Source organism: Erithacus rubecula, assembly GCF_903797595.1.
Source record: "Erithacus rubecula genome assembly, chromosome: 3".
Taxonomy (NCBI): Eukaryota; Metazoa; Chordata; class Aves; order Passeriformes; family Muscicapidae; genus Erithacus; species Erithacus rubecula.
Genome location: NC_136689.1, coordinates 109048041 through 109068457, shown reverse-complemented (window position 1 = coordinate 109068457; position 20417 = coordinate 109048041). Strand labels below are relative to the sequence as shown.

At 36.9% G+C, this 20417-nt stretch overlaps 1 protein-coding gene across 1 annotated transcript in view; it reads left to right on the top strand.

The window, feature by feature from the left end:
- Positions 1–20417, top strand: part of ST18 (ST18 C2H2C-type zinc finger transcription factor) — a 95599-nt gene that overhangs the window by 54327 nt on the left and 20855 nt on the right. Inside the window, exons 7-11 of the mRNA XM_079299847.1 lie at positions 156–246; positions 1754–1858; positions 2955–3160; positions 6346–6557; positions 15097–15342. Coding sequence (XP_079155973.1) covers positions 156–246; positions 1754–1858; positions 2955–3160; positions 6346–6557; positions 15097–15342 — 860 coding nt within the window. The remainder of the gene's footprint in view (positions 1–155; positions 247–1753; positions 1859–2954; positions 3161–6345; positions 6558–15096; positions 15343–20417) is intronic.

Below are 20417 nucleotides of genomic sequence, written 5' to 3'. Positions count from 1 at the left end.
CACTGTGTTGAAGGTCATTTTTTCTACTCTTCTTTCGTGATAAAAATGAGAAACAATTGAGAAACTGAGTACAAAGAAGATATGCACATTTTTTGAACAACATGTGGTTTTAATTGATGCATTTTATTCTCAACTTTTTTTATATTTCTGTTTAGTTCTTGCCATGCATGAAAATGTTTTAAAGTGCCCCACCCCAGGATGCACTGGAAGAGGACATGTCAACAGCAATCGCAACACACACCGAAGGTAGATCAGAAAAATTCCTGTCCACTCAAAACTAACACATTCTCGGGAGTTAATTGATAGGCACATCTTGGAATTAGATGCTAGGTACTACACTGAAGAGTGTCTATGAACTGCAAGGGCAGCCTGTATTATTTATAACCAAATAATTGTGTTTAATTCTATTATATTAAAAAATGGCTGTAGCACAGAGGATGACAAATTCCACTAGTATTTTCACAGATGAGATTTAAAGCTACAATTTCATCACAGTCCTTACACTGAAAATTCTTCACGTACAAGGGGAAGGAATGAAAAAATACATTATTATTGCTACAACTGGAAAACCCCATGGAAACTAAAACCCATTTGTTTTGCACCACTACATGCTGCTAATTGTTGACAGGAGCTTCCAATCAAGGCATGTTCCCTTTTAGCCAAACAGAAAATTTTAAGTGAACTATTTGAAAAGTTGTTTGAAAGCTCCACTTGTTATCCTCAGGAATGGAATCTTCCTGCCTGGAACCCTCCTATCTGTTTAGCATGCTGCCTGCAGGGAGAAGGTAAAATTGAGAAAAGACTTCCAGGCAGGCAGCTGGGGAATCACAGCTGGACTGCAGGTGAGGCAGAGAGCCACACTCTGTCTCCAGCAAGCCATTGCTGTCTGCACAGCTCTTGTCAGTACTGCTTTCTGCTGGAAGTAGTATATTCCATCACACTGCTTCTGGGAAAATGTAGTGTCAATCTTAAAATCAAACTCAGGACATAACAATTTCAAAACCAACTTTCTTTGTTGATCTGAATTTTTGTGAGATTTTGGGGGTTTTATTTATTGATTGATTTGTTACTGCATGAGTACACCAAAAGTAAGATCTATCATATTGTATTTAACACTAAAAATAGTTAGTCTTTATCAGACATATGACAAGTTTCTATAGAAGAATATATAAGGCACAAGCAGATTTTTTTCTTTGTTTTTCCTATTTTAAATCCCTAGTCATCTTTGAAGCACATCAGCTGTATCATGAGCAAGCCATGAATAGGATAAGAAAACATGTTCTAATCTAATAAAACAAATAGGAAAATATAAGCTAGCACAACTTGAAATGATAAAATGTGTTCTTTGGTAACAGTCTCTCATATATCCCTGGTTTTTGGGTTTTTTTTCTCAAATTCACTTTCCTTTTAATCAGCAGGAGGCTTATATGCATGGTTTAGCTGATAAAGTAAATGTCATTTGTCAAAAAATTTACTAGTGACTTGCCAGACACAAAACATCAAAGCTGAACTGTGGAAAACTCCTACATGATTCAGTTTCCAGATATATCACCTAAAATACAGAGATTTCACAGTTTTGCATTAAGGATTGAAAAACAGATGAATCTGAGCTATAACAGCAGTAGTTCCCTTAGATGCACAGACCATCAAAGTCACTGGTTTCCACAGAAAAACAGCAGACATCTCCTTTGCACAAGAATTAATTTCAATGGTTTTTTTCTTGTTTCTGTTCTTCACCTTTGCTTTTCAACAGCCTTTCTGGTTGTCCAATTGCTGCAGCTGAAAAGTTGGCAATGTCCCAGGAAAAGAACCAGCTCGAGTCTCCAAAAGCTGGGCAGTGCCATGACCAGACTCACAGGTAGGAGCCCTCACAAGCCAGTTTCTCCAAACAAACTAACTCTTATTTATGCAAAAATTCTGATGCTTGGTCCTCAGGTCTTTCACCCACTTCAGATTTTGGCTTAAGTGGTAACCCAGTTTTCCAAGATGAACCTCTGCAGAACTGATTCTCAAAATAAACCACCATTTTTCTGTTGGTTCTCGTGCATGTGGCTGACATGAAGGACAAGAGATGTATCTTTGGATAAGCAATCAAATATACCCTATTAAACCTTCCACACAAGTAACCTGATCAGAGCAATCCATAGAATTTCTTTATTTTTAGTTTATTGTTTTAATTACTTTAATTTGTTTTTTATACAATGACATCAAAAAGGAGAAACAATTTTTATTGCAATTGTATTTTGTCTGAATTATATGGACCCTACAGACATGCATAATTTGCACATCATTGGCACCACGACCATTACAACCTATTATATTCAGGTCTATTTGGGGACACTTTAATTTGTGGATTATTGACATGATCAGCTCTAATGGTTCCTTCAGAGCCATTACAGAATATTATGTCCATGTGTCTGCCAACTGCACGTGCCTTAACTCTACATATGAAAAGTCCTAAGGAAATTACTAAAGACAAGTAGTTACTGGACATTAACTAAATGGAATAACACACCATAAATCATTTGTTCCTCCCAAATAGCACAGATCATCGTATATTATATTTATACCATACTCATTCACAGTAAAGTGAGAACAATACTGATCTGAAAAAAAATAAAAGCTAGGAAAAAATCTAGACAAATTTTTAGAACTAAAGGAAATGGTAATCTAGCAGTAAGTCAGTAACTTCCTTGTAAATAGCCCAAACTGCTATTGAAGAATACTGCATTTTTTTAATGTTCTTTAGTTTGTGAAGTAGTCAAAGGACTTTTTGACTACTAGTCAGCCACCATGTTCATCTTGTTTATTTCTTGTATACACCCACCAGGAAGTTTTGCATGTGATAGTAACACATTTTTGGATTATGAGATGCAATCATATCCTATTTTTAAGACAAAGTTATTTAAAGACATTCTTGTATTTCTCCTTCATTCTTTTCCTCCTCTCTGCAGGACAAATTTAACAAAACAGCCTGAGGTATCTCATTACAATTATAGAACTTCACAGCCAGTCACTTCCTCCAGAGGCACCCTGGTGAAAGAACAGGAGAAGTTTGGGAAAGTCCCATTTGATTATGCCAGTTTTGATGCACAAGTCTTTGGGAAACGCACAACAGCACCTGTGTCACAAGGTCGAAAAACACCTCAGTTTCTTGAATGTAAGCTGAAAATTAAATTTTCTCTTGGAAAAGGGGCAAAATGTCGATGAATATTTTTCCTTTTTGCTTGTCCTGCTTTCAAACTTCTAGAATTCTAAAAAGGTCTGTAGAAACTATCTTTAATCACTTGTGTCTAGAATGTTAAATAGAACATTAATTTGCTAAATACAGAATTTTAAAATGCTAAATATAATTACTAGAAATTTTAGGGTTTTGGTGCTTCTTTTGAAAGCAGTTATCAGTAGAAAAGAGGAGTAAAAAGGAATGTTTTATGTTTTACTCATTGCCTTCTTCCTTGATTAAATTGTAATAATTGTATTAAATATTGTAATATTTATGGGATAGATGAGAAGTCCCATAGAATGTATCTGCACAAGATATAATGAATTATAATATAAAGAAATCCAAGTTAGGTTTCAAAGGTACTTCAGGTACCATTTAGGTGAATCTATACAGGTATTATTCCTCCTAGAAGAGCACGTGCCCAAGCTACATTAATTCCAGGCCTGGGCTGAATTTGTTTTGGTACCTCATATTCCTGCACTAAATTGTATTTGTAGTGCAGTCATATCCAGTGCATCAAATTGTTATCAAGATTCCTCTGCTTGAATCATTTACAGATTTGTTGAGATACTACTCTGTACAAATGAGATACCACAGTTTGAACACTGATGGTTTATTGCAGATGCTCTTCAGAATCTCATAGGAAATATCAACAAGGTTCTGCCATTTTATTGACCATTATAAAATATTCTTCAGTTTAAAGAAGCAAATGATCCTGTTGCCATGAGGGAAATGGAAATGTTTCATTCCACCAAAAGTTGGGTCAGAAGAAAATAGATCCAGAACAATGTTAAAAAAGAATTTTTAGTTGGCTTTTGTTTTGCAAATGATAAAAAGATTAGTAAAGGAAAATAAAATAGGAAAACAAATTTTGTCCCACTTACTCCAACAAAGAAGAGCATTCATAGTAAGGTGAACAGAAAAGCAATATATTTTTAATGAATAAATTAATATATAAATTAATTATAATATACATATAATTCTATAAAATATTATATATGTTTTACATATTTATAAAATTTTGTAAATTTTAATATTTATTTGTTTATGTGTCTGTACTCAAAAAAACACATATGTGTTTGTAGGTATCTGTTTGTTGTGTTTATATATATAAATATTCTCTTTAAAATTGCAAATGAAAAGTAGATATTTATCTGACCTGGAAAATAGGCTTGCTTAAATGAAAGCAAATATATGCATTGCCAGCTTCTTGGGTGGCAGATTTTCCAATTTTGTTTGTAAAATTGAATATTCCCTATTAGCTGTCTCTTTGCACAGATGTATGTCTATTTCACAGGTTCATTTCAAGGAAAAAATGATTGAAATGTTTTTATACAAATGCAAATACATATATATGCAATTTATGTATGAACTATATCAGAGCTGAAGTTTACAGCCTGTTGTTCTTGCAAAGATTGCAATGTGCAGCTATTATTTTAATGGAAAGGTGAAAGTGAAAGAGCTGGAGAGTGATTTAACTATTCAGGTATACAAAAGTTGGCAATAAGAAGCTGATGATGTAGTGATGGGTTCAGAGTCCTATGTAAATATGTAGCCAGACAAAAGCCCATCATTAGCCCTCTGTGTATTCTGCACTTGTAAACTTGGGGGTTTTTTAACAAAAAATACACCCTTTATAGCCTGGGGTGATTTTTTAGTTGGTTGGTTGATTGGTTGTTGGTTGCTTTTTATTTTAAGATAGGTAATAAAAAAATGCACTTTCTGGTCTTTAAACACAATTTAAATTCTATTGTAGTAACTGTTAAAAATGTAGACTATCTTGTTTGTGCTACAGTGCTGTGTTTACAGCAGGGTAGATAAATCCTTTTTAATTTTCACTAGAGAAAGGAAGGACTGAATCATGAGGCTTTCATGTATTGCTCTACTGAGATGCCTCCAGTGCTTAGAAAAATGGAATATAGCATTCAGCCACAGTCAAAGCACATAAACAAGCGTTTCTTTCAGAGCATCCCAAGTTTGAGGGAAGATGAGTCCTCCTATGCCTTGTGTAGCTCTCAGCATTAAAAAGCACTCAGCCAAAGCTCTACATCCAAAGGGATCCAGAGCCTTGGGGCTCAGATCTTTAGGGAAGGAGCAGATGGCCATATGCAGAAATGTTCTTGATGTATCTGGGTGTAGGCTGAGAAATTGGATTTTACTTAGTTTATCTTTGTAGGACACTGTGAAGGCTGCAAACAAAAGAAGTGATTATTGCTTCTTTACAGCTGAAATCATGATGCTGTGTTCTCTCTGCAACAGTTTATGCCATCTCAAGCTCCAAAATCCAGAAGAGAGAGCAGAGTTCTCTCTAACTGTTTTAGAGTAAATGCTACTGATGAAGAAAAAGAAGCACACTTGCCACTTTTGTATGTGAAAGTGCTTTTCTGTTCACCTGTTAGTATTTAATTTTCAGCTGACCTCCCTGTGCCTAATAAATCTGTGTATTATTCTAAATATAGCCAACAAAGGACTCTAAACACATGCATGTTCATTATGTTTTAAATTGTTTAAAGAGTGGACTTAAATTTCTAAATATTTCCACAAAGTATTTAGTATTGAATGTGCCTTACAGGTAATGTTTTTATCTGATTTTTCTGCTTCATTCAAGAGTTTTTTGGTCCTTAGTCACATAAGCAAAGCTATTTAAATAAGAGACATATTCATCTAAGGAGAGTAAGCAGTGTTGTTTTAGCTAAGACTGGACAAGTCACAAGTTGGTTTTTTTGCACAACAGATCTCCAAGAGGAAGCCTTTATAAGAATACATTTACAATTGCATTTGTCCACTGGAGTGGTCAAATCACAATGGGTGCACACTAATGCTTGCTCAGTCTTTCCTTGGACATCATTGTTTTTAATGTCTGAGTAAAGGATATGTAAAATAAGAGTAAAAATCTCAGAAGGTTTGTTGACAGATGTGTATTTCTGAAGGAAAAATTAAATTATTGCATTTCTGAAGCCATTTTTACTGTAAATCCTTACTGGCAATAGCAAACGGATTGTTTTAAATGTAATCTTTGAATATTTTTTTTTTTAATGTATGAAATCGTAGTCTGAGAAGCAAAACTATTTAACGGGGGAAATTTCATACATGCAATTGCTAATCAAATCTCTCTTCAACAGCAAAGCATTTTTCAAATCCAGTGAAATTTTCTAATCGACTGCCTAGTGCTAGCGCCCACACACAGAGCCCTTGCCATGCCAACTCTTATAGCTACGGTCAATGTAGTGAAGACACCCACATAGCAGCAGCTGCTGCTATCCTGAACCTTTCCACCCGCTGCAGGGAAGCAGCAGAGATCCTCTCCAACAAACCACAGAGTCTGTCTGCCAAGGTAGGGTAGTCCAAGAACCTGGAGGGTGTGCTAGCTACTGAACTGTGCGAATAAACTGTCTTTCATGTCAGTGACTGCATTAAATCCCCCAAAAGGAGGCTTCTGTTTGCATGCTCTTTTGAAGAGAGGCAGAGAAAAAAAAAAAAAATCTGTAACACAGTGACCAGTTCTGATAAAAACTAAATAAATAGCAGGAATTACGTTGTTAATTCTTTTCATAATTGAGCCTTAATTACAAGGGGGGAGTTTTCTGGGAGGAAAAAGTAAAAGGTTGTTTGAAATCCAAAAACAATCTGTGGTGGATAATGAGTAAGATCTGTTTTAAGAGGGAATTTTTCTCCCTCTGAAACCTGCCATTAGTGATCATTTTGGGGACTGATGTATGAAAAATACATAAAAATCATATGATTAATCAAGGGGATATTTTGCTAGCAATGGAACAGAACTACCTATGGAGTCTGTTGTGTTTGGAGCCCCTAACAGTTTGGCAAGGTGGAAAGGGGTGAATAACAACTGACTTTGGTAAAATTCCCCTTTCTGCTGGCAAGAGTGGAGAATCAGGCCCACTGCGTTTGGAGATAGATAATTTGGGCAAGTCTGTCATAATGGAAAGCTGCCTAATTTTGTAGATGTTTGTGTGGCTTTCGTGTTTTGGTTTCTGCTCTGCGTTTCCTCACAGATCTTTATGATTTACAAATGGTGCTGTGTGAGCTATGAGCCTTATTTTCTGTGCCATTAGATAGTATTATAATGCTGATGAAAATAGACAAGATTTTCTTCTGATGACAGTGGTGTGGGAGTACGGTTGTTTATTATTTGCATTAAAGTCACACGTGTTCCACTGCAAAGAAACTTTTGAAAGCTCTTTGTAGGTAAGAGGGAGTCATTACAAGAACTTAAAGACAAATCATTGGGGAGTGAAAAGAGGTGCATTTGTCAAAACACAGCATAGCAGGTGTGCTTTTGCTGCGGGACTCTGACTCATGATGTTTGCTGCAAAAGACAGATGATCTGTTTTTCTGCAAGTCTGTGTCACTCTACCTTATCTCTCTGTTATCTGAGCCTCCAAGGCTAGATGTGTCTTCCACAGCTGTTGATCTACATTTTGGTACATTTTGGTTGAGGGTTTATTCACCACTGCTAGGTTAGCTGTATTTTTTTTTTTTTTTTTTTTTTTTGTATGTGTGGAATCATTAATTTTGCCACCATCATAATACCTTTTTAGGTATTCTGAGCCTTGTGCCTTTGGAGAGTGCTATCCCCTAATTTGCTGCTTATGATTTATACTTGCATGTGAAGTTTTGGACATTAAAATCAGTGTTGGTAGATGCCACAGGGTAAGCTTTCTAGAGTACATCCACATGCATTCCCTGTAACTCATTATCTATTTCAAAGAACCTTTCCCAATGACAAATTCATCCTTGATATCTGCTGCAAAAAACATCCTTCCATCAGTCTTTAATAGAGACTTCTTCTAGTAGGGAAATGAAAACTGATGCCAATGGTTGGATTAAATTGCTGCAGCAGCCTTTGGCTGACCTCAGCAATAGACCTTTGATGCCAGAAAGAGCAGTAAAGGGACCAGGCATAACCCAAAGATTTTCTCCTATGTACCTGCTTCACAGTTGCCAAATCATGGGGAAGGATTGAATGGAAGTGAACATAATAGTAATGATGCAGAGGGGCACTTGGGGCACATAGCTTACTCCTTTTTCACAGCCAGGAATCCAGCCTAAAAGAAAATCACCTGCCTACCTTGCTATCTGCCTGCCTCCACTTTTGCCAGACTTTCTGGAGGGCATACTGCTACAAAACATCTGACAGAAGAATCATAATTAGCTTCTGGCCAAAACACAGACAAGTAAGCCCCAAACAGACTCAGTGTCCAAAAGCACACAAAACATATTTTTATTTGGTTTTGGATATTTATTACCTTGATCATACAGGATTCAAACAAACAAAAAAAAAAATTGTGCACTACCAGCCACAAAACAATTTAGAAACACTGATAAATAGTATTTTTTTGTTTCATATTTTAAAATTAGAAAGTGTCTTTACTGAAGACAGTCTGACAACTTAATTCCACAGTTTTTTGGTTTGAATCCTTTAAAAGTAAATGTTTAATTGCTAGAATATCTTACAAATTTTTAGAGTATTAAAAACACCCCTCTTGAGTGTTTATCTGCATTTGTACTCAAATAATGCAATGCATTACTACAGAGTTAATAATTTCCCTTTTCTACTCAACAGCACACACTTTCAACAGGTTTGAAAATAGTTGTGTGGCTGTGTTCAGAGCTCCACAGTATCAAGCATCTCATCCCTGCCCCTTGGCACATCCTTTTGCTCCATTTTTTAAGAAAATCTGATTAGCATTCATCCATACTTTAGTGGATCAAAGCTCCTGACTTGTAAAGGTGTTTGAGTATCAGGCAGCGTCCCAGAAATCCAGTCCTTGGTTCTTTACAGATGGGAGGCTGTGTGGTGGTAGAACAAGATATGTGAGACTGCAGAGGACTTCCCACGCTTGCTGGAAATACTTTGCCAGTAGCACAATTGTCAGAGATGTAAAAATATTGTGCATCTAAGTTTTAAAAGCAGAACTTAAAGTTCAAACATTTCAAGTATGTGGCATTTCCTTGTATTTGCTCAAGGCATGCATATGTTGCCTTGCTTAAACAAGTGGGGGAAACAGCAAAATGATTTTTAGCACAAGTGTGTTCCCAAGTATCTTTTTTCTTTTTGCCTCTTAAATTTTATTTCTTCACCCCCCAAAACATAGTCCCTCTCCTAGAAAGAGTTGGATAGTTTGCCCTGAATATTCACCCCTTTCCTGTATATACAGATAACATTTAAATAAAAAAGTAAATAAATTTTATAACATAGTTCAAAATGTCAGTAATTTAATTAATATTCAAATTTGTATCTCTCATCCTCTACATATCAGTTCAAAAGGGAGTCCAAGATAACAAAAGAGAAAGAGAAGTATAACAATAATAGAAAAGTCACATTACACATTAACACTGGTGAGAAAAACTTCCAAAGAGACCTTATGTTCAAGGTGATCTGACAAATATCACAAGTTTAAAAATAACAATTTAAAAATTAAGCTATTAAAAATACATTTATTCTGAAATGTACAGTAAAATTAATCTTAAATCTTCTCTATGAATTATGTATCAGTTGCATACAAAATAGTAAGATCATCAGATACCTTGGTGATACAGTTTTCAAAATAATTAATATCACATTAATGTTGCACTGTCTGATCCATTCAGCCTGGGACTGTAGTAAAATTTTCCCCTGAGTATAATCCCAACCAGGCAATTCTCATGCAGTCAGTACCCCAGGCCAGTCTCCTGGTTCTATTTGATTTGCAGTTTATGTAGCTTCATTCAGCTCCCATTGAAGTCACCAGAAGGGCTCTCCAAGGAGACTTAGCTTGCAGTTTCTAGCTCTGTGTAAGAATCCACAGCATCATAACTTGCAGGGATCTCCTCTGTTTACAGCCCTCACTACACATGTCTCAGTGAGGTAGCTGCAAGCAACATTTTATCTGTATCCTCATCACTACTGCTTGCCAAGCATTTTGTTGACTGTTTTGGTGTTTTTCCCACCTGTTTAGACAAAATGGCATATGCACACTAGGCCTTGAAATAAAACAACAAATATAAAAATATAAACCAACAAAAAATATAAAAATAAAATCACACTTGCTAAAAATGTTTAAAGTTTAAATTCTGATTTTTGAATAAAATTGTATCATCTCTCTCCATTCTTGGATATTGATGATGGTGAAAATTGCATCAATTATTTAAAACATGTAGTTAGCACTCAGCATGTTTTCAGGCAGTACTTTTCTCCAAATACCTTAAAGCCTAAATACAGGATGAAAAATCATCCAAGAGTATCACTAAGCACCATCCTGTAATACCGCTGTGCATATTGCTCTCTAAGTACCTTCTTGGCTAGGTTCTTTTAATTTGTGAACTGCTCTGGGCTTAAATTGTGACTCCAGTTTTGTCTCAGATGTTGTTGGGCTGTTACAAGTTTTCTCACTTTGACCCAAATTAATATTTTAATTTTCTGCAGAAGTAGTCAATCGCTTAAATTTAAGTGTGAAGAACTGAGGACCAGGTGCATGTGTTTTTGTTGGCTGGAAATAAAGATTCTGCTCTTTTGGGTGGACTTGTATTAAGAATATTATTCATACACACGGCAAGATACAAGTCACATTTACTCCCAATACCAGAACTTATGAGCTCTTTTGAGTGTTCCAAACCAGATTGAACTGCTAGGGGGAATGCAAAATCATTGATCATGTTGTTCCTTTGGACTTGGTTAGCATTAAGTTCCACGGCTGATGCCAACCAAAGAATACATGAGTTGCCTTATATGTCATGACACAATCTCCAGTGTCACAGGTTTGAAATAAAATCCATGCAGACACAATAATTTACTATTTCTGATCCAGCTGAGACAAAGATTAACTTGTAATAATTACTGGAGACACACTAGAGAGTATTAAATATTATGACTGATCAGATGGGCCAAAAGCATACCAAAAATGGAGGAGAAATTTAACACAAAAACCTAGCATCCTTTATTGTCCTAGCTGTTGTAATTCAGGTCTAAGGACAGGACCTAATTAGGGAATAGAAAATATTCCCTAATATTTATGCCAGAAGATAAACAAGGCTGAAAAAGATTGACTTTATTGTACAAAGTAGTTGGAGAGTATACAGACTATTTTTTTTTTGTTGTTGTTGTTTAATTATATTAGTCTTAATTTTTGGTAATAAAGTAGTATTTTGTATATTGAAAAGTACTTTTTCACTGAATATCTGCTGGAAAAAAGAAAACGTGTTCCCATCATTTTTCTTTCATTTTTTATTCCGGAATCCTTTTATCAGCTGCTTGTAAAATGTGAGGTGGGGGGATTAGACTGCCGCTGATGAGGTAGTAGGTGAGAAGTAACCTGGCTTTAATTACTGTGTGTATCCTATCATGCTCATTGACTTTTCTTCATTGCTTCAGTCGATATTTTCCTGATTTACACCAGTGCAAATAAAAACATAAGATCAAAATCAGGCTGCAACAATTTACATAGCTTAAAACAAACATAAGTTAGGAAATAAAAATATACATTTTCATCTTTGTTTTGCTTACAGTTTTAAGAAATAACCAGAACAGTTTACATTGTTTTATTAGCTGTATTTTAAATATGTCATCATAAATGGATAAATATAGGCCTGTTCCCACATGCACTAGAGTCAACAGTAATAAGATCTTGCCTTCAGTGAGGAGAACACAGCCTTTACAAGCCTGAGCTAAGCATAGTAAGTGCCATTTTCTGTCAGCATGTCAGAGCACTGCTCTAGCATTTTTTCCCATTTCCCATTTTTGTCTTTTTAGTTCCATTTAAAAATTAATGTAAAAATAAATGTGGCAAAGCAAGCAAAGGAGACATATTGAGAGGAGGGTGGGATCAGAGTAGGAATGTAAACTGGAGCAATAACTCTGACTTTCCTCCTTTTGCTCTGCCATTTGGAGTTTGCTAGGAAGGCACCAAAGCAATAGCTCTTTTATACCATTCTGAGTAAAAAGCCATGCTGTAAAAGTGTGATCAGTCCTGCAATGGGCAAAATCTCGTTTTTCCCATGACTTTATTTAATTGTTGTGTGCATCTGTGAGCACACTTAAACCCCATCTGCACTCTACTTCACAAACACAACACAGCCTCCCCTGATCTGAATTAGGTATGTGTTGGACAGCCCAACTTCTACATGAATTTCAGTAACTGTTGAGAAAGCTTTAAATATCTGTGTTAGCAAATGTTCTGCTTATCAGCCAGAGCTCCTTGTGGAGGCTATTGGTATCTGTTTCTCAGAGAGAATGATTTTTTTGACATTATTCTATGTCAAGTTGCATTAAGAAGGGGACCTTGATTGTTTTTGGTCCTTTTTGTTGTTGCTGTTGCCTTCTGAGTAGTTGATATTTTGTCAGTGACAGAGAATCTGCACTATTTATGGGTTTTGCACTATAAAACTACCGCAGCCCAGTCACATGGCTTCCTTTCCTAAGCCATCTGTCACAGAGGTCTGGAATTTTATGTGAATGTTGGTTGTGCAGACTTAACCCAAGTTTTTTTATTATGAAAAATGTCAGCAACTACAATATTTAGCATTTTACTTTACATTGGTCATTAAACTTGATTACTGTAGCTCTATTTCATTGCTATAGTTACATATCAACTATGAAGCCAAAAAACACTGGGGCGATCATGGCAGGGCTATATTGTCAGATCCTGGAGTGTGTGCTTGGCACTGATATAGTTAATATCTTGGATTTTTGTAACTAAGGTTTATTAATGCTGGTATAAAAATGTATTTGATATTATACAGATGGCATAAGATGTTGTGGTTACTAAGTTATTATCCAGGATAAGCTGCACTGTCAAATTCAGGGCTTAAAACTATCACAGGAGATTAAACTATTTACTAAAAAGGGACAGAAAGATATAACAAAAGCGTCTTAGTATGAACATATTAGAAGTGTATTTACTTCCCATAAATATAATAAAACATCTCTCCCTTTAAGCTGTATGATTGAAAATGTGAACTTGGCTATGTGGGAGAAGCAAACATAAGAGGTGCCTGAGTTTCTGAACCAGGGACAAGCAGATGGTTTGGTGGTGCTTTGGTCTAGGTGGGCATCTGTGTCAGGCTCATGGATGCAAATGAGAATCATGCTGGCTGAGTGAAGAGGGGTTGTCAGGCCTCAAAGTGTCATCTACCACCAATATTTTCCTTGTGATTCAGAAAATTTAATCAATCATATTTTATGTTTAAATGAATCATCACTGACAGTGGTAGAAGGCAAGGCTGCAGGAAGGAAGCTTGAATCCTTGGTCCAGTCAACATGGCCAGGTCACACTTTCAGCACATGAGAAGAACTCCCTGCTTCACCTCAACTCCTAAGATCCTCAAGCAAGGACAGGTTTCATTGCCCCATCTTTAGGAACTGAATGTTTGACTAATCATCATGCCCCAGCAATATGTAATGGGCAGGAAAAGAAAAGGACTCCTTCTGCCAATGTCTTTCTGAGAAAGAGGTCTAAGAAAGACAGACAAACTCTCCCCCTGACATACCTGACCCTTTTCTATTTACAGCACAACATCTAGGTGATTCACTTACACTGTGAGTTTCCTGTGATATTACTCAAGATTGGAAATCTTGGTTTACACAATTGTCTCCTACAGTTGCATAGCACCAAACACATCTACCCCAAATTCCAAGTGTTGTCCAAGCTTTGTGGTGATGTAAATTAAAAATAGTAGTGATGACAATAACAGGAAGACAATGAGCAGAATACTGTTAATTACAGTATTCTGTGTGTAAATTTCTGGCATTGCTATCTATCCCCATAGTCTTTGAATGTTCTCCACCTTATTCAGGAAAACACTGAACTAGACTACTGAGTTGTCCTCCAGAAGCCAGGTTTCATTTTCCCCCTACCTGCCTTCAGTAAATGTTGGCAATAGCAAGGACTAGTCTTATATTCATCCCTATACATAAAATATGTCAATATGCAGTGTAGCATATTAAACATGAGGGCAAATTTGTTGCTGCTTACATTAGTAAGTGGCACTTTCAGCAGCTTTTTACCACTGCAAGAAGAGCAGTTTGTCCTCTTTTTCTGTGACCAGTGTAAGGCAGAACAGTGACATTTCCTTCCTTTGTTTCTATACAGTCAAGCAGCATTTGCCCCTTTTTGTGAGCAGGAGAACTTCTCCCAGGCTGGAAAGAGAGATTGGGTCTCTCCCCAAACTGAACACATCTCTGCAGTTAGAGGCTGCTCTTTGCTGTACTTCCAAGAAAGCAAATGGTTTGTTAACTCAGGCAGAATGTCTCCATTAGGGAGAGCCTCCTCAAGATCCTCCTGTACCTCCCAGTCTGTGGTGCAGACCTGAGCCTTAGTGGCCTAGTCAAACTATGATAAAGGCAGTTTGTTATTTCAAGTAATGTAGAAAACCCTACTGTGCTACTTTTAGATGTATTTCTTTCCGCCTCCTTCTCCCCCACCATGATGCAGATGTTGTAATGTTTCCAGGGTGTGGGGGGAAGGGTGGATATGTAATAGTAATGCTGTTGATGATCTAAACAATGCATTAATGCTTTTAACTGTGAATTGGGGTCATAGTTCTCTGTAAGAGTGAAAAGATCAAGAAGATTTAAAGCTAAACTTTTTTTAAATAAAACTAGATTTAGGGTGTATAGGTTATGGTTTAGCGGCATCTTATTTAAATTCTACTTACTATGTTTAAGCTGAGATGCAGGGATACCATTACTGAAGCTAATCTTAAGTCTGCCTAAGAGTTGGACATTAACTGACATAATTCGAAAAGCTGGGTTTAGATTCAGATAAATTTAAATAAAAGCGTGCATTTATATTTATCCTTTAAAAGCACCACATGGTTATTTTACAGCCTTGCCTTGTCCATATCTAAACATGTCTCTATTTCCTGTTGCATGTCAGGGAGCTGAGATAGAAGTGGATGAAAATGGCACACTGGATTTGAGCATGAAAAAGAATCGAAGCCAAGACAAAGTTATGCCTCTCACTTCTTCCAGCACAGCACTTCCCACTCCTTCCTCTTCTCCTTTCAAAGCAAGCAGCATCCTGGTAAATGCAGCCTTCTACCAGGCACTTTGTGAACAGGAAGGCTGGGATACACCAATCAACTACAGCAAGACCCATGGCAGAAAAGAAGAAGAAAAAGAGGTATTTTTTCAGTTTGAGTGACTTTTTCTCTTGCACGAGGGACCATATGATAGTGTTTAGGACCATCTAGTACAGTTTAAAGGGAATCAGTTTCCACAGGTAGAGGCTTGTGAACATTCATCTGGTTTTAATAGTCTCTTGGATGGGACATAAAAATAAAAGCACCCATTACTCAGTTTGAAAAATCTTCCTTTCAGAGCCTACTTGTTAATGTTTGTAAGTCTCTAAGGTAAAGGAAACAAAGGTATCCATCATTAGCGTCTACTTTTTAATTTTTTTCCTAATGGTTCAGTCTTGTAACACAGACACCCAAATGGACAAGCAATCACCAGGGGAAAAAAAACAAATAAAAAACCCAACCAAACAAACAAAAAAAACCCCACAAAAAACAAAACACAAAAAAACCCCAAAACAAAACAAAAAAAACCCAACAAGCAAAATCAAACCAAGACACTTTTTTCATGCTGAAACAAAAGACAATTTTTCCATACCAGCTCCTTAGATTTCTAGATAATTTGCTATCTAAGCATTTAAACTCATACTTAAAACCTTGTCTGTAATATTCTTTCATCAGAAAACTTTTTATTTTACGTACTGCAAGAAATTTATGCCACTGAGTCTTAGATCTCCAACTTGCAACTTATGCAATCAAACTTCTAGAGTGTCACTTCCAAATCAGTAATTGTCTTGATTTGGATTTTGTTTCTGTTTTGCTTTTTCATGTCTGTTTATCATGTCTTGAAAACAAGGCAGCGTAGTCTACTATGGCCTTTTTTTCTTATTCTTCTACTTTGCTGGCAAGTTTGATTTAATTTTTTTTTTCTCTTGAGCCTGAATTTCAGGTTATAGACTGTTTTCACTTTTCTTAAATCAGGAAGGAACCACCAGCTCTTTAAAAGGTTGATTAGATAAAAAACTATGTTACAGTTTTCAGAAATAAACTAAAAGATGTCCTGGTTGGGAGGTTTTATACTACTTACTCCTTATATATCTAATAATAGAATTTGATTATTGTATTAATATGAAATTATCTTTTGTTCAAATATCAAATCTGACACTTCAAGGAGACACAGATGGGGTGAACAATTGAAGTTGGGGGATCCAGGCATCCAATTCAGAACCCACTAAGAATTAAAAGACAATTTAGTTGCGTGAGGAAAAAGAAATCTATCACCGCTGGGTAGTGGGTTGCAATGTGTCCACTGAAAAAGCTTTCATTTCTTGGAGGCTGGGTTTGTTGAACCCTTTGCAGTCTCCCCCTGGGGGCTAATGATGGTCTTTATCTCCCCAGTGACAGAACATCCATGGACCAGGGTTTTGGAGTGGGTTTGAGGTGAAGCAGGAAGCTGAGGGCTCAGTCCCTTCCCATTCAGGCTGCACAATGAGCAAGCACATCCAGCTTTGAGAGGAGTGCCTTGATGCTGGGATCAGGAGATGTCACAGGCTTGGCAGGGGACCTATTGTGTCACTCCTCCTCCCTTCTGCATCACAGCTCAGCACAAGAGCCAAGTCAGGAGCATCTCCACATCCCCCCCAGTCCATACCGGACAAGGCTGTCATGGGTGTCTGGATGTTTCCCTGTCCCTTTCCAGCACAGGGAATTGGAAAAAACTACCCAACATAACATAATGGTCCTATGCACTTGCACTCAGTGCTTTGACACTGTATTTTGTCCTTAATTGAGGATCTGGCCCCAGATCTCTGCTGTGAGATTTTGCCATCCCAGGGAGCCTTGATATGTCCAGTGATGTCAGGGCCAGAGGCTCTGTTTTCAAAATCAAAGACTGGCAGTTATCCTTATGCAAAGAAAATGACTGATTATATCTATTTCTAATTCATTGTTATCTGGTTCATATGCACAACAGTTGCTTAATTTTGGTGGTAATTTCCAGAAAATATTGTCTCTCTCTCTTTCAGCAAAATAGCCTGTCCAGATGCCCCCTTAAAAAAAAAAAATCTGAGTTTGGAAAAAGCTCAAAATCTCTCCAAAAGGAAAGCACTGAGAAATAACTAGAGCTGTCAGTTAGTTCAACTGTCAGTTCTCCAAAGATTTCAGGGCTTAAAAATGTTAAAAGTGCCAGATGCTATTATCTGTTATTCATGTTACCATTATGTTCTGGTCTTTGCTGAAATCAATATAAACTTCCATCTGTACATTAATGGAGTATCATTGCTTGCTTTCTTTCAGTAGTGTGCATGCATGAATACACACATGCTTTTTGCAGGAAATAGAAGTGCTTGGACCAATTGGGCTGGTTCTGATTTTCCTTTTAGTCTGAAATTCTTTAGATTTTGATAGCATTTAACCATGAATCCATTCAAATGGAAAAGGAAAAATTATACATACAGTTAGGCTTGACTAGCTGTGACGATTATCACCCAACATTCCAGAAAGAGAGAAGTGCTAAAGGTGTTTTCCCTCTCTCCCTCCAAAGATAAATAGCTGGAGAAGCACACAAGCCAAGATGTGATGCTCTACTTTTAGTCATAAGTGCAGAGGTTTAAAAAGTATTTGTTCTTTGTTTCTGACCTATGTTTCAGACAGATGCAAGAACCTTTGGGGCCATGTGTAGTGATGTAATGTTCTAGAAAGGCAGAGTTTCAGTATTCGTTTGCCTCCATTTCCTTTGCACTGTCCTGATTTTGTAGCTTCTACATATGAGGATTTTATGCTGCTTAAATACCACCAAGTGTCCCTCAAGGAACTAAGAAAATGCTGAAGAAGTCATCTGTTTAAATGTCTATATATCTCCCTTACTCCTGGGCAATATACTAAGAAAGAAACCTATAAAATTGTTGATGTTTCTGATTGTATGTGTGTATATAGTTTTAGTTTAAAAAATTACAAATCTTAGTAGCTTGATTCAGGAAATTCAGCATTAAGATTTGAAAAAACCCCAATTATTTAAAGATAGAAAATGAAAATACTGCAATTCTAAACCCTTTAATATCAGTTATACTGGTGTCTGTAGGTGTACTCCTGTCAGTCTTCACCACAAAATCTTGTTTTATTAAAAGAATCAGGGAAATGGAGTTGTGAACTGCAATACTGTAGCATTTTGTCAGACCTTGGATATACATAATTCTCCATCAGTCTGCTCGGTGCAGCAGGTATCAGACAGTGACATGATGAATAACTCACATACTCACACTCACACACACACACACACACACACACACACACACACACACACACAAATTTTCCAGTTCATTGCCAGCAAAATATCAGGATATCTTTAATTTAAAACAAAGAACACAAGTTACACATATGGAGATATTATCATATCCTGGAGCACAGTTATGGCTCCTCTGGTTGGTGTGCTGCAGGTGAATGACCCAGATCAGGATCAGTGGAGTGCTACAGGGCTTTTTTCATCACACCCTTGCTCTCAGAAGAAGTGGAAGAGGCTGATGCATGCCTCTCAGATACATAGGATCCAGGCAGGGCATGCTTTAAAATTTTAGAAACACACATGAGTTCAGTGATGCAGATGTAGCCTGGCAGAGTTAGACAGGAAACTAATAAACCGCCCTTCTTCAACCTCCGTTAAATTAACTGGAAACCATTTTACCTGTGTTTTTTGAAGTTATTTTGACGTCTGATCCCTTCCAGCTGGCAACAGGGAGTTAGTACTTTTTTTGTGTTTCTTTGGGGAGCATTCATTTTTACAAGTGATGATCCCTGCTGGCACTTATGAGTTTGTAAGAAAGGTGGGTCAGAACTTGTGGACAGAAGTCAGGAATTCAAATACTCTTGGCAAAATCACCCCCAGATACCACTGCCAAAATCACCCCTATATGCCACTGGGAACAAGATTTAACCCAACTCTGAAATAATATCTTTGATGTTTCTTAGATCTTGAACAAAGCTGACATCCATTTTTCTACTTTTGCATTTTAGCATTTTAGTTTCCATGTTTGGAAGACTTTCAATCATTTATTATTTCTGTACTGACATTTTATCAAGACCTTCTGTAGCTGCTAATTTTCTCTTGCTCCTTATCTGAAGTTCTCCCTCAGAACTATAATTCCCCAAGCCTGAAATATATGACGGTTTTTCTATTTATTCAAAATAATTGCTCATTAATTACTGTGCAAGAGTGTTTAGTAAAGCTGAGTATATGTATTTTTGCTTTCTATATTTGTAGCAGATTAGATTATTCCCAAACAAATTAACCCCACAAATGTGGTTGAAAAAAAATCAGTAGTAATTCACACAGCAATAATATGGCATCGTTTCTATATATGTGAAGTGTGAGTTACAGTAGGCAGTAGGTAACCAGTAGCAGAAAGCAGAAGAAAGTCATATTGAGGATCCAGCCTTCAAGCAGGCAAAGATGAGCTGCCAGAATTGAGGACCATATGGAAGCTTTATCAGAAGAAAAACCCCTGCAGAGCTTACAAGACCCAGGAGGCAGAAACCCCATTTTCAGTCCAGATTCAGCTCAGCCCTGCACTCTGTGCTAACAGCTCTGCAGACAGCCCTGCTCCTCTGTCCTGGCACAACTGCCAGCTGCACAAGCCCAGAGCATCCGTGGCACCAGCACTCTGAGTTTAGCAGAGGCTGGGACCTTCCCCTCTCAACCACAGGCAGCAGTTTCTGCTCCTACAGATGGTAATCTCTGGGAAACACCTGAGCATTGGAACGGAATCACAAAACCAACATGAAGTCCAAGAAGGGATAAATAGAGGTCTGATAATTGATGCTATAAGCTTTGGAGAACTCTCAAATGATAAAATAGTAGCAGAGCATCTCTCCAAAAAGAAAATACTTATCTCTGATAAAGATAATAATAATTGAAGGCTTTAAGTCTCAAAACAGTATAAACCAAGCTAGTTTGAAATTATCAAAGAAAATTTTTCAGAAAACAAAAATGTAATTTCCTTCCAGGACTCCAAGTTTCCAAAATGGCTTCCCAAGGGAGTGAAGGCTCATAATTCATACCATCCACCAAACAGTAGGGTAGCAGTGATGATTTTGATCTACAAATATTAGAAATTAAGAACTCCCCTTAGCAGCCTGCTATTAAAAAAGTTCTGAAGTTTTTTTGTTTTTTATGATTTTTATTTCAACA